The 13,297-nt window shown below is 34.1% G+C and overlaps 1 protein-coding gene across 5 annotated transcripts in view; it reads right to left on the bottom strand.

Annotated features, from left to right (window-relative positions):
• mask (multiple ankyrin repeats single KH domain) overlaps positions 1–8,749 on the bottom strand; it is a 97,129-nt gene extending 88,380 nt beyond the window's left edge. For 4 of the 5 annotated variants that reach the window (XM_089250127.1, XM_089250125.1, XM_089250126.1 and 1 more), the window contains exons 1-2: positions 8,349–8,717; positions 5,513–5,660 (exon numbers count right to left, since the gene is read on the bottom strand). In XM_089250127.1, the coding sequence (XP_089106253.1) occupies positions 5,513–5,660; positions 8,349–8,546 (346 nt within the window). In that variant the 5' untranslated portion in view covers positions 8,547–8,717. Of the gene's footprint in view, positions 1–5,512; positions 5,661–8,348 lie in introns of all 5 variants that reach the window. The other variant, XM_089250124.1, reaches the window with a different exon arrangement.
• Positions 8,750–13,297: the final 4,548 nt, after the last annotated feature.

The following is a 13,297-nucleotide window of genomic DNA, read 5'->3' on the forward strand; positions in this document are numbered from 1 at the left end:
CTTCAGCCTACTAGAAAAGCATTTAGTTAGTATTAATTAAAAATCCAAAATAAAAAAATACTAACAAATGAAATTAACATACCAAAATGAGATACAAGTAAAAAAAAAAAATCAACAGGTTATATCAATCCATGTACAGTGGAATTTATCAATATAATGCCATGTCAGTATGATCTTGTATAAAATATTTTTTCCTACCACTATATTATGGAATAAAATTTTTCCTTTACATAAACAATGAATAGAACCGTATAAGCATCAGTATGTCTCAGACTCAATTGCATATTAATAACCCAACTAATCAATATCTGACTACACTTCAGCTTTAAAAGTTTTGAAATAAGCATTTCAAATTAAATGCATTTGAAGAACAGGATCTTTCAGAAAAGAAATTTTCACCAAATAAAAAAAAACAATGAATCCCATATAATACAATTTTTTCCCCAGCGCATTCCATGTGTCACCAATAAATTCTACATATTTTTTTCTTCCCTTCAATTTTAGATATTTACCAAAATCCAAAAGCATGTTTCAGATATTTTGCACAAAACATTGATATAACTTATGCCTACGAGAAATTGTACAAAAATTCAAAATTCACTCCAAGGAATTAAGGTGAATTAGACACCAAACGCTACAGGTTCAAAAATAAAAGATTTCATACCAGTTATAGCCACTATAAATTCTATAACAAGTTATTTCATCTTGTACACTGAAATAATGCCTAATTAAAAATGTGAATGGTAACTAACACGGCAATTTATATTTTATAACCAATTTTTTTAATATAGTCCTTTCTTTTTCTTTTATCAAAGTGTATTAAGTCATGACACGAGACAAAAACAATTTCTTTTTCTTTTATATTTCATAAATTTAATATACCAAACTAATAAATCATTTTCTTTATATCACAGCTTATTTCAGCTAAATAAAAATGTTTGTAGTCACGCACAATTCTGTTGAAAAAAGCATGCAATGCATGTTAGGAGAGGAAAAAGCCAGACACAAAGAATAAAAAAAGATTAGTTTCCTAGCATAATATGACAAAAATTTGAACAATCAAAAGCATTATATTAACTTATGGATATGAAAGGTGAATGAAAAAATTTTTTTTAAAGGTTTTGAATTACAAAACATGGCTATTACAATGCATAAAAATTTGAAAAACTCTGAAAGAAATATACACATATGTATTACATGCAAATGAAATTTAGAATAAATCAAACTTGCATATCACAGCTTTAATGAAACAGACATTCAAAACCTAGTCTTCTAAAGCATATTTTTACATATTCCTAAATCCACTTTGTTCTTCTCACACTCTCATTATTAGTGTTATAACTTAATTTTGTCAGATTCACTTATAGCAAATATAGATGTTATGAATTCACTTATAGCGAATATAGATGTTATGAATTCACTTATAGCGAATATAGATGTTATGAATTTTCTTTTTCACAAAAAAATTTTTACATTTTCAGTGAATGTTTACCTCATCTTATCAAGCCAGTACAAATACATGTACATGGTATGAAAACAAAGTTTGCAGGTGTAACAAATATTTTGTTTTTTCCCCCACTTCGTTACAAACGGGTCCAACCGTATGTGCATATACAGCAGAACTTTGTTGAAGTTCCAACTATCCAAAATTCGAATTAACCAACTCCCCTCGAGTTTTCAAATTTAATGTCAAAAATTTGTTTAATTCAAATTTTCTTCCGAATATTTTGTAAAATGAATATTTTGTATTCAAAGTTGAAGGGGAAAAAATTATAATTTTGTATGAGCAAATTTAATTTGGGAAAAATTCTATCAGAAGTCTGACTGATTTTCTTGATCATATCATAAAACAAATTTTTAAAGGGAAATAAAAGATTGAAAAAAAAGTCTTATTCTCTACTCATTCTTTGATAATTTATAATGTCCATTTTAACATTGCTCAGCTACTTACCACACACCAACTCCGATCATATATGTCACCATACATCAATAATTGTTCCAACCAGTGGAGTTGGGTGGGAAATGAAGGTGTCCTCTATCGGTGGTCACCCCGGGCTCAGTAGGTGAAAAACTTGCTCCCGATGTATTTTTGGCTGAATTCAAACCACTGGACTTTGTAACCTTCATAGTGAAAGACAAGCATCTTACCACTATGCTACTCGGGCTTAACATTGCTTAGTTGGAGTGCATCGAGAATTTATACCACTTAATCTGGATCTTTTTGTCATCATTAACAGTATGGAAATATTGTTAAGTTCAGATTGTAATACGTTAATGAAAGTATATTTCTTTGATAGCAGAAGAATGATAAGCAAAATTTGGGAAAGATTCTCTTAACTGATGATCATGAACTCTTTCCATAAATCAGGCTTCGAGCATGGTCAAGAAATTCTGCAGTGATACTGATTCTAGAACAGTGGAGTAATGTAGTAGCTAATATCAATTATAATTAGAAATGATTAAAATTTCAGAAAAGTTTCATAAGCGAATAATTATCCTATGTGAACGTTAAGTTACAATTTGTAATGTTACAGATCCAGGATAGATTGATTGGATAATGCAAACTTTTTTCCAGCGACTTTGGACTTCAAATTAACAAAGTTTGACTATCAGATCACACTGTATATTATACTAATTAAGTGTAATTTCAACACATGATTTTAGATTAACTATTAACAATAGAACTTGGCACTAACCAACATATGCCATATCCAGACTGGCATAAAGCTAAACACATCAAAATTACGTGAAAGATTGAAGTTAAATAGTTTTGCATATTATTTTCTGCCTAAATAATCCCAGTAATAAAGCCATGGCTTATTACTGGTTCAAAGTTCATTTCAGCTCTTGCAAATTCAATGCCACACAACCTATCCAATAATGTTTCCAAAGACGTTAAAACATTTTAATTCTTACAAGAATTTTTTGTTACATGCAGCCTTATTTTTTTTTAAACTAGTAAAAACTTTAAATTTACAATATCATTCCCGTAATATTATAAAATTCTCAAAGAAAATTTCAATGTCAAATTAAACGTATAACATTTAATTTTATATTTGGATATCAGTTTTTCCCTTTTTTCAATTTTGATTGAAAATTATATGAAGCTTATACAAAGGTGTGGCAGATAAAAAGCTATGACATTTATACATTAGAAGTTTTACACTTTTTTACTCTTTAATGCTGCTTCTACTACGCTTTCGCTGCTTTGCGTCTTCAGTCTCCCGCTTAAGCATCCAACAATAGCTATTATTCCCAAAATGTAGAGCCAATATGACAAAACCAACACCCAATTTGGAACCAGCACCAATATCACCCTAAAATCACTGAATTATCTGACAAGGATTCCCTACATTTGTTTATAACAGTTTCAATGCGATTTGCATGCTGCTTATGACCATATGACCATGAAAATTCAATTCACTTAATTTCTTAAAAACTAGATGTGATGGATTTTTTAAATTATTTTTCCAGTAGTTAGCATCCTCAAAAGTATAAGAAACCCAAACTATTTTTAAGAAAGTTTTTCATTGCAGATCTGTGCTATTTTACATAAGCCCTTACGCCCTTTTATTAAAAAAATTATGAATTTTTGACAGTTAATTTGTGTATCGAAAAATATTGATAGAAAAAAATATGGCTCATAAGTAGACACAGGCTCCTCATGATTATTTGATATAACAAAGTATTTTTCCACTCTATTTTCGAAATTGAATAATCTGCTCATGCAAATAGTCACTTTGTGCCCCATTTAAAGAAGTGTGCCCAAAAGTAAAGCATACTTAGTGGAATTCATTTGAATTGTTAGCTCTAATTCTAACATACTGTTGCTTTGCCACTACTAGATCAGATATTGTACATTCAGGGCTTGATAAATCAACCAAAAATCTAGGTGCTTACCAAATATTTTAGGAGAAAATCATTTTCTTTTGCCCAAGCTAGCAATCGCATACAGAAAATTTTTTAGTCACATGGTGACCTGGGATTTATCAAGCCCTGATTGTACCGATATGCAAAAACAAGCTTCATTATCAATGAATGTTAATATGGTCAAGAATAAGTTAAACCCATCTGATTCATATACAATAGGGAATGGCTTGATAAATCGAAAAAAAAATTTAGGAGCTAGGCATTTTCCCCCCAATCAAAAAAATGTCCAAAAACTTTAATTTGTTCCGGAATCATGTGCATTAGCCAAAATCTATGTAAACCAAAACATAATTTCCTATAAGTTTCAATGGAAATTTGAATAGTCCCAGGTTCTATCCAAAAGTTAAAGATAAGTTGGTTTTTTTTTAAAACATCAAGGAATGCTACAAAAAATAAATGAAAAAAAATATATATATAGACTATAGGCTAAACTGAACAGCTTCAAAATTGGATAAATGAGAATTTATAGGAAAGTGAGACACTGAAGATCTTTTTATTTCACACAAACACCAGCTTTACTTTACTGAAGCTGGTGTTGACACAATCTAGTTAAGTCCATAGGGATCCCTTTCTACTTGTGATTTTGTCAGCTCATTTCTGTATCTTTTCTATCTGCATGTATCAGAGAAACTCCAGAATGTTCAGCTTGATGCTCAGTCTTGTACGAAAGAAAGCACAAAAACATAGAAAATGCCTACAAGCTGAATCTTTCATTTTACATGAAATGATTCAAAGCGTTTCACGAAGAGTGGAAGTACATCTGATAAAAGATTCCAAAGTAGACACGAGTTAATCGGGCTTGAGAGTGAGAGTAAGTCTGATGATGATTAGCGTGAAAATTCAGCTCACGATGTGGATGTTTTAACGTTAGCACGTATATTCATATCTAAAAAAATATTGGCCGAGGTAGAAAAATGCCAAATTTTTATTAGCCTTAAAATTTCATAAGCAGAGACTTATTAACCAAGGTATCACTGTATAATAAAATTTTTTTGGCACAATTAGATTTTTCAGCCACTGTGGCGACCCGGTGCCTGGGATTTGTCAAGCCCTGGAAGAGGATTTACAGCAGCGTGCTACAAGTGGGTTAACATTGCTTTCAATTCCGAGGTAGATGATCTGTTGCAAGTCAGCTTCATAACTAAATCTAATTTAACAGAAGCGCTCATCAAAAAGGTGGATTTTACCTGCAGCAGATTATATTTTCAATTACCTGAAAAAACTGCACTATCTAGAATTGTCGTAGCCTGAAAAACAGGAGCACCCCTCAAAGTAAAAAGCTATTTTAAAAACAACTTAAAATTAGTGTGAATTTTCAACATTGAAGTTTCAATATCTTCACTCAACATGTTTCAAAATGTCAAATTTAGGCATTCAACATTCAAAAAGTATTTGGATAACTATGTTAACTACATAGGTTTGAAGTAATGATGAAACTATAATAAAAAACTTGTTAACCATCCATAGAGTAAAGAAATTAATTCCAGGAAAATAAAATCTCAAGTTCAATCAACAGGTAAATAATTATTCAATGATTCCAAAATTTTACATTGATAAGATAGGATTTCATGTACACACATACCACTAGCTTCTAATAAGGCTTCTAAACGGCGTTGAGTTTCAACATCAATACAATTTTCAGACGAATCAGCAGCTAACAAGAATTTAGATGTATCTAATACTTGTTGATCATCATCCAGTTCCCCTTGTTCTAGAATAAAGGATTCCACCTAATACGAACACATAATTCTCTTACACAACAGCAAGTAAATAAAAGATTAAACAAATAAACAGTCAAAAAACTTTAGGTTATTTAAATAACAAAAACATTAGGTCTATTCATTTCATCATAGCAGGATTTTAATTACACCCACTCAATAATAAATTAAATCATGATCTGCAATAAAATAGAAGTCAAAACAAATTTTATTGCCCGCAAATCAATCTTAGATGCCATAATCTTCAAGTTCCATATTGTTCTAATGTTTTGAAAAATTATCTATTGTACTGATTTTTAAAATGCAGTAATAATGTATATTTTTAAATTCTTATTTTATATATACATGTTTTTATCTTTATCATGTATTTATATATACAAACTGTAACTGGGCTTTTGCCTGTGGTTGGTTTGCATTTTTAAATAAATTTGTGTTTGCTGCCGCCCCCCCCCCCCCAGGTCTCCATATTAGCTATAGAATAATAAGGCTTGACAAGTCAAAAATTTAGACCAGCACTGGCCCTTGATGAAAACCTTTGTTTGAAGTAAGATTTGAAACCAGTCCGATAAAACCCCAGCATGGCCCAAACCATTGGGGTTAATTACCCATAAACGTGATCAGCACTAACATGGCAACTTTTTTAAAAGCCAAAATTAACAACCCTGGTAGCCAAATTAGTATTTGATATCGGCAACCCTTTTAACCACTGCATTAATTCAATATTTTATGTTTAACTTTTTTTGTATTTTTCCACATTTCCAACATATTTCTATTGACAATCTCATATTCACAGCTTGATTTCACAGATGCAGCATCTAATTGCCCTTCCCAAGCTTATAGAGGCATTGCTTCGATGTAGTTACTTCCCTGACCAAAATATAAAGTCTTGTTAATCATGCTTATCGATCATGAAACCAAAATAAAAAATATTAAGTACAGAGAAAAAATTTACAGGGGAACCATATCAAAGTATGAAAAAAATCCGATATTATACAGCAATGTATAAAACTTTTAAATTTTCTAACTTGCTTTTCGATTGGTAAAAATAACAATTGATGTTAATAGCAATTTAAGAAATTTTTCATAGCGTGTAAAACACAGCAAGACCTTGGCTTAACATCAATCCCTTTTAATGTGACCCTACTTGTGTTTTTGAAATTCTCTGCCAGCATAATAAGCACATACATCTTACTTATTACTGAATCAACCTGCTCATTAAGTCGTTTTTATTCAGTCACCAAGGCTGATGTTTTCCCAAGGTCAGTACAGTAAAAATTCATGTTCAGATAAAGGTAGAAAAATCATTCCCCCCCCCAAAAAAATATTTAAAAATTTACATGCTCTACTTAAAATACAAGTCCAGATTTCATGTCAGGCATTAAGTGGAAAAATACATTTCCAGCTAAAATTTTCACATGTCCCAAGCGTGTCGGGTAATAGATTAATCCAGTCTTGTTCACCCTCTAATTCTGTGATTCCTATGAGATAATGGTTCTACATATATGATATAAGAATATGTAAACTAAATATGCAACAGCATTTGAGGGACAACTGGTTTTTCACCCCCTTTTTAATGCACATGTAAAGGTTACAACTATCTTTACACCCGATACTAATTTTGAAAGTTGCTCAATATTAATACCTCCAAGTTAAGAAACATATCTTCCACAATTATACATTTATTCGTCAATCAATAAATTATGAGCTACGACTTTTCGTGGGGAATCCATTAAATTCAATTTTAATTTTGTATCTAATAGCTTGTTTTTTTTTATATTAGCACTAATCTGAATTTAATAAGGCCTAAATAGGCGGGGCAAAACATGCACTAAATGTGTGTTAAAGATATATTTTAATTGAAATATTCGAGATTAACAGGAATTCCCACTGTATGTCCTCACTACATCAGTGCACCAATAAGACCATTGGACTTCCGCTGCACCAGCTGAATACACTATTTTTCATAATTTGAGCCACAAATGGGTTTATCCATCCTATTTGAGCAGGTATATAAAGGCTACAATCTTTAACTGGCCCTACATCACTACACCTCGTATCTATTTTGAAAATTGCTCATCAGTTAGTTGGAGATGATATAATGGATGAGTAAATTCAAAAACGTGCATCGAGCTCCCAAAATTGTATATTTATTTAATAAATTTATGAGAAAAAAATGAGGCTTTTTCTCAAGGGATCCATTGAATTAAATTTTGATTTGCTATCTAATGGCATTTTTCTTTCTAACATTAGCGCTCATCAATAAGGCTTAAAAAGAAACACGCACTAAATGCGTCTTGAAGGCGTATTTTTACTGATCGAAATATTATTTGAGAGAAATTGATGCGAGGAGACGTGAAGTGAACATTTTTGCCATTAGTAGTGCCCCGATAAGATCATTGCACTTCCGCTGCGCCAGTCGAAAACAACATACTTTTCATCGCAGTGCGCGACGCAATGAAAAAAATTAATTAAATTTGAAAAAAATATATAAAAAAGGGAATTTATAGAAATTATTGACAATTGAAATGACCTCAGGATAAATAACACCACACACACACACATACATACACCACAAATAACAAAGACCATAAAGGAAGGGCTGGGAGGAAGGGAGGGGGGGATCCAGCAGCACTTAGGCCTACGTGTTAAGCCCGAGAATGGCCAACCGATGAAATGGATTTAAATTTTTGCGAATCTCACCTCGGACACTTCATCGTCGTCGCTTTCGGATAATTCGGCCAAAAAACGGGCATGCAGAGAAGCAACGCTGGATTCGCCTCCTTCTAAACTAATGTTTCCACTAAGAGGTGACGACGAACACGAATGGTCCTTCCCAATTTCACTCAATTCACAATCGCTAGGGCTATCGCAACTAGAATTATGCACTACATTCTGCATGTTTTCCTAGCAGGAAAATGGTAGCATGAAACGGCTTCTATTATTTTTTCTTTCAAGTGATCAGCAGATACTCAACACCACGAATAGTCCAACTTCGACTGCTACTTTCAACACAACCATAATAGCAGCTCACGTTACGACAACGCCGCCATGACCGAAGTGTATTTAACCAGAATGTCCCGGATGCAGTCCTGCCTGCTTATGACTCGACGGCCAAAAATTATCGGTAATTTTATTGTTTTTTTCAAAATGTAAAAAAAATCAAAGTTATTGAACTCGGATTACGGATATTACGACGAAGTCGATGAAAATTCATCTGTAAAAATGGCTTGTACGAAACTATTTTAAAAAACGAATGCAAATTTATATATTTCATTTGAGAAAGGGAGTGCTTTTTTTTTTTTTTTTTTGCAGTGCAGAGTATAGCCCAGAGCAGAAGTGTTTGCAACTTCTGTGGGTTTTTTTGAATCGGCTGACCATTTTTCGCGGTCTTTTTTTTTAGCTTTTTCCGTATTTTGATAAAATCGTCCCTTTTCTTTTTAACCAAGCATTTTTTTTTCTTTTTTTTTTTAACAGAACATTACGTTCACTAAAATTGGGGGGGGGGGAACGTAGAACAATCTTCCCCCCCCTCCCCCTGGATTAACAGCGGATTTTTTTCAGTCATTTTGTTGTAGCTTCTTGAAAATGGAATGTTTAGCCTTTTATTCTCCGCTGTTTCTCAAAGAGAGCGTCGTGGAAAGCTGGAAATATTGATTTGGTTGCTCTTTGATCATTGTTGCACCACGGTCACTTTCTGCACACGAGGGCTAATATTACACACAGATCTACTATTTATTGCACGGCAGCGATCGCCATTTTGCCTTTCACTGTATTCACCGAGGGGGTTGGTGCACTAACCTTTCGGTGTGGGACTTCCTGCGGTAGCAATCTTTTTCTGTGGTTATGTTGTCTCCGTTTCTGTTGTATTCCCCGCTTCAGGAAAGCTTCTGCCAAGGACGAATCAGGTATCGAACTACCGGATTAGACCGGACCTACAATTTATTCCGATTCCAAACGGAAGTTTTTTTTTATGCTCATTGAAAGGTTGGTGAGCTAGCCCCTCGGCGTGGGACTCCCTGCGGTAACAATTTTCTTCTATGGTCACGTTGCCGTTTCTGTGTGCGTCAAGAAAATTTTACCAGGAAGAATCGAGTATCGAACTCACGACACCTCTAAACATCGCCTTTCGTAATTCATTTGTTTGCAGTGACGCTTTTATAAGGTAAAATATCTATGCTAGGGAGCCATATACATCACAAGTACCGTAAGCAGGTGCACCCGCATAGGGATAGGGCCCACCAGAATGGGCGATCCTGGGCCCAAGAAGGGGCCTAAATGCAAATTCCTGCACAAGAATGGCTAGTTACAGTACTGTGCATCACATCCTGCAACCAAGTCTCTAAAATGGGATGTTTGACGGGCCCCCCTCTAAAGTGAATTTATAGTGGAGGGAAAAACATAAGAATCATCCCGGGACTTTGGGCTAGAGCCCTGTCTTTTTGGAGGATCATCACCGTAGGTGGCAAAAGTTTGAGAACAATATCTTGTATGTAGGCCCGTCATTTGGAGATGGGGTGGGGTGAGGTGGTCAGAAAAATACAATAGAAACAGACAAACAAGGTGAATATATACAGGGTGCATAGCAAATTGGGGGGTATGGCATTTTACTGGCGAATCGGTGTGATTCTAGAGGCATACTTCAAATTATAAAAAGTATTCAAATAACGTGTAGTACTCAGATATAAGTACTACACGTTATTTGAATACTTTTCTAATGGAAGTATACCTATAGGATCAACGGTTCACCAGAACAAAAGAGAGTAATGTTAGAAAGAAAAAAACAATGAATTAAAGCAACAATATTACGGGTTGATTACCAAAAAAAAAAGCTGCCATATTTTCTTGACGAACTTTTCACCTGTTTTCCAACAGAGATCTCTACTTTTGAAGGTCACGTGTTGATGGGTCTGCTGGTACTTGTATACAGGATTCTATAGGCGCCTTAATTCAGATCGACATCAACCAATATATAATAGTGGGGGAGAAAAACTTTTTTCTCTTTCCTCCATGGACGTGTTAGAGGTTGGCATGATCCACGCATCCTGGAGCTGGGTTTATCGGTTGCGATCTCTGGTGGAGGCCGCCAGGATTTACCACAAACCCCTCTGTTTAAATTTATACCGCAGAGAGCACATAGACCTCCGTGATAAATTCAGACTTCATTTCACTTCAAAATATGCAAAACAGATGGCAGCACCAGCATAACACGAACAAACAAGTCTGTAACATAAATGTTTTTTAGGGCCACAAATATACGCCTACACACACACGTTCCTGCATGTACCAATTAGAAATTCCCAAAAGGAATATATAGGAGATAGATGTGTGGTTAAGTTGAAGTATAAATGTAAAATGCAAAAAATATATAATGGAATGGGATTACACACGGTATGGAGGCGTTAGCCTGAGGCGTACGTAGGGACCGTGCATCCATGGCCCCAGATCCTGTAGCAGGGCTCCTAGGGCGTGCCCCTACATAGTGAATTTATAGTGTAAAAAAAGACAAAAAAAAAAGATGAGAACAGTCCTGCGTTGGAGCCCTGTCAGTTCCGTCTTTGTGGGGGACAGGCATGCGTGCATCCCCCCTCCTCAAGACGATCGAACATTAAAAATAATTTTAAATACTTGTGTAAAAAAATTAAAACACCAAAGTGAAAAAAAACCCCTTTATATGCTATCTTAATTTCTGTTGAAGGTTATTTTTTTTTGAAGATTAGATATATACACGAAATTTTTCTGGAAGAGATTAATGTGCATTCCACACCCCCAAGAATACGGTAGTAACTACCTTCAAAAAGCATTTAAATTAACAGAAATTGATTAAAATAGCATACAAAAGAAACTTTCTTACGATATTTCAATTTTTTAAGAAATATTTAAAAATTAAATTTTTGATTGCCTCAGGATGGGGGGAACTTCATCCGACAACTGAATTCAGCTACAAAATGCTCTGAACGGAAAAATAGATACCTGACACTAGTTTTCATCTAGAGCAGTGTTCTTTAACCTTTTTTTAACAAGGCGAGTGGGGAAAACCACAAAACGATTTCATGGACCGGGTAATAAAAATGAGAAATACCGTATTTTAACGTGCATAAGGAAACCCCCTGATTTGTTAGGCTTAAAATTTCGAAAGAAGTTTTCATTAAAGATGTGTTTTAAAATATACAAAAAAAAGAAGATATTTTTTATTCACATTAGAGAAAAACCACTAAATTCTTCATCTCTTATCTAATACATCACAATCATCTACATCAACTGGTTGATTACCATCAGGACTGTCCATGCAACAGGTGCGGTCGCACCGGTTCCCGCGCTTTGTGAGGCCCGCACTCACGGTAAATTATTGGAGGCTTTCACTGTGATTCTTAAATCCTTTCTTGCATTAATTCTTAATATCTTGAATCAATTCTGGGTTTTTTTATGCCGTTAATTCTTTATTTTCATCCATTTGTGTGTGTTAGAATTAATTATTTTTAATTCAATTCCGAAATTTTCCTTACTTTCGGTGCTGAATTTTCATCAATTTTTTATATGGATATTTTTTTAGCATTCCTATATACGCTAAAATAGTGGATGCCGATTTCCCTCCCCCCATAAAATCGGGGCAAAAGGAGTCCTGAACATTTTTGGTGGCCTGAAATTGTTGACGCACCTTGAACCGTATCTGGTAAGGGTAGCCCCGATTATCATCAAAGTTATCAGACCTCATCGTCAGTCACTCTTATCGTAAATTGCTTGGACTAATTTGTCAATATCTATTATAAGCTTACTATCCTTGTATAAGAAACCCCATTACTTTTGGGACCCAATTTTTGGCAAAAAAAAAAGGTCCTCAGATACGTTAAAATACGGCTATTTGTGAACCAGCATGAAATAAATAGGATCAAGGGCGTAGCGAGGGGGGGGGGGGGAATGTGAGAAAATTACCCAAAAAAGGAAAAAAAGATGGCCAAATCCATTGTTCTGTCACTTTGGTCTCCCCCCCCCCCCCGAACGAAATTTCTGGCTACGCCCCTGAATAGGATAAATAATTTACGAACCACTAAAAATAAATAAATAGGGGAAAATTTTTTCAGACCGGCTGAGGGCAAAAACAAATTCAGAGCGACATTACTTTTTATATTTTGAAATTATGTAGTGCTACATGAATCGGGTGCAATTTTTTACGGCCCAGAGATCAACACTGAAGAAATCTGATTTAGAGTAGTATAAACGGATCTAAAACCTCAAAATTTCACATTTCTAGTTAATAAGAAATATGAAATTAAAATTTCATTTCATAACTATATAACACCAACTCACTCACCGATTATCAAAAAAATCTGAGGTACCTGTAGTCGAAAAAATTGTGTAAAACGAAAAAAAATAAGCAAACCCGTAAAATAGTTTAACGACACTAAAACAAGCCACAGATGGGATACAAAGCTTAAGGCCCTCGTCTGGCTTGCTATGTTTTAAAAATTTCCGATTTAAAAAGCGTCTTTAATTATATCCCGAGAATAGTTTGGTAGAAATTTCCCCCATACAGAAGAACCACTTCAAAGCATAAAAATAGGCACACAAATCAATATTCACAGCGAAGTACTCTTTGAGAAACACTGCAATAGTATGATAATTATATAACACTGAAATTACATTTATCTGGT

This window comes from Pholcus phalangioides, unplaced genomic scaffold (assembly GCF_987345545.1).
Source record: "Pholcus phalangioides strain wild (caught in Gottingen) unplaced genomic scaffold, Ppha-v1.0 ptg000022l_1, whole genome shotgun sequence".
In the NCBI taxonomy this organism is placed as follows: Eukaryota; Metazoa; Arthropoda; class Arachnida; order Araneae; family Pholcidae; genus Pholcus; species Pholcus phalangioides.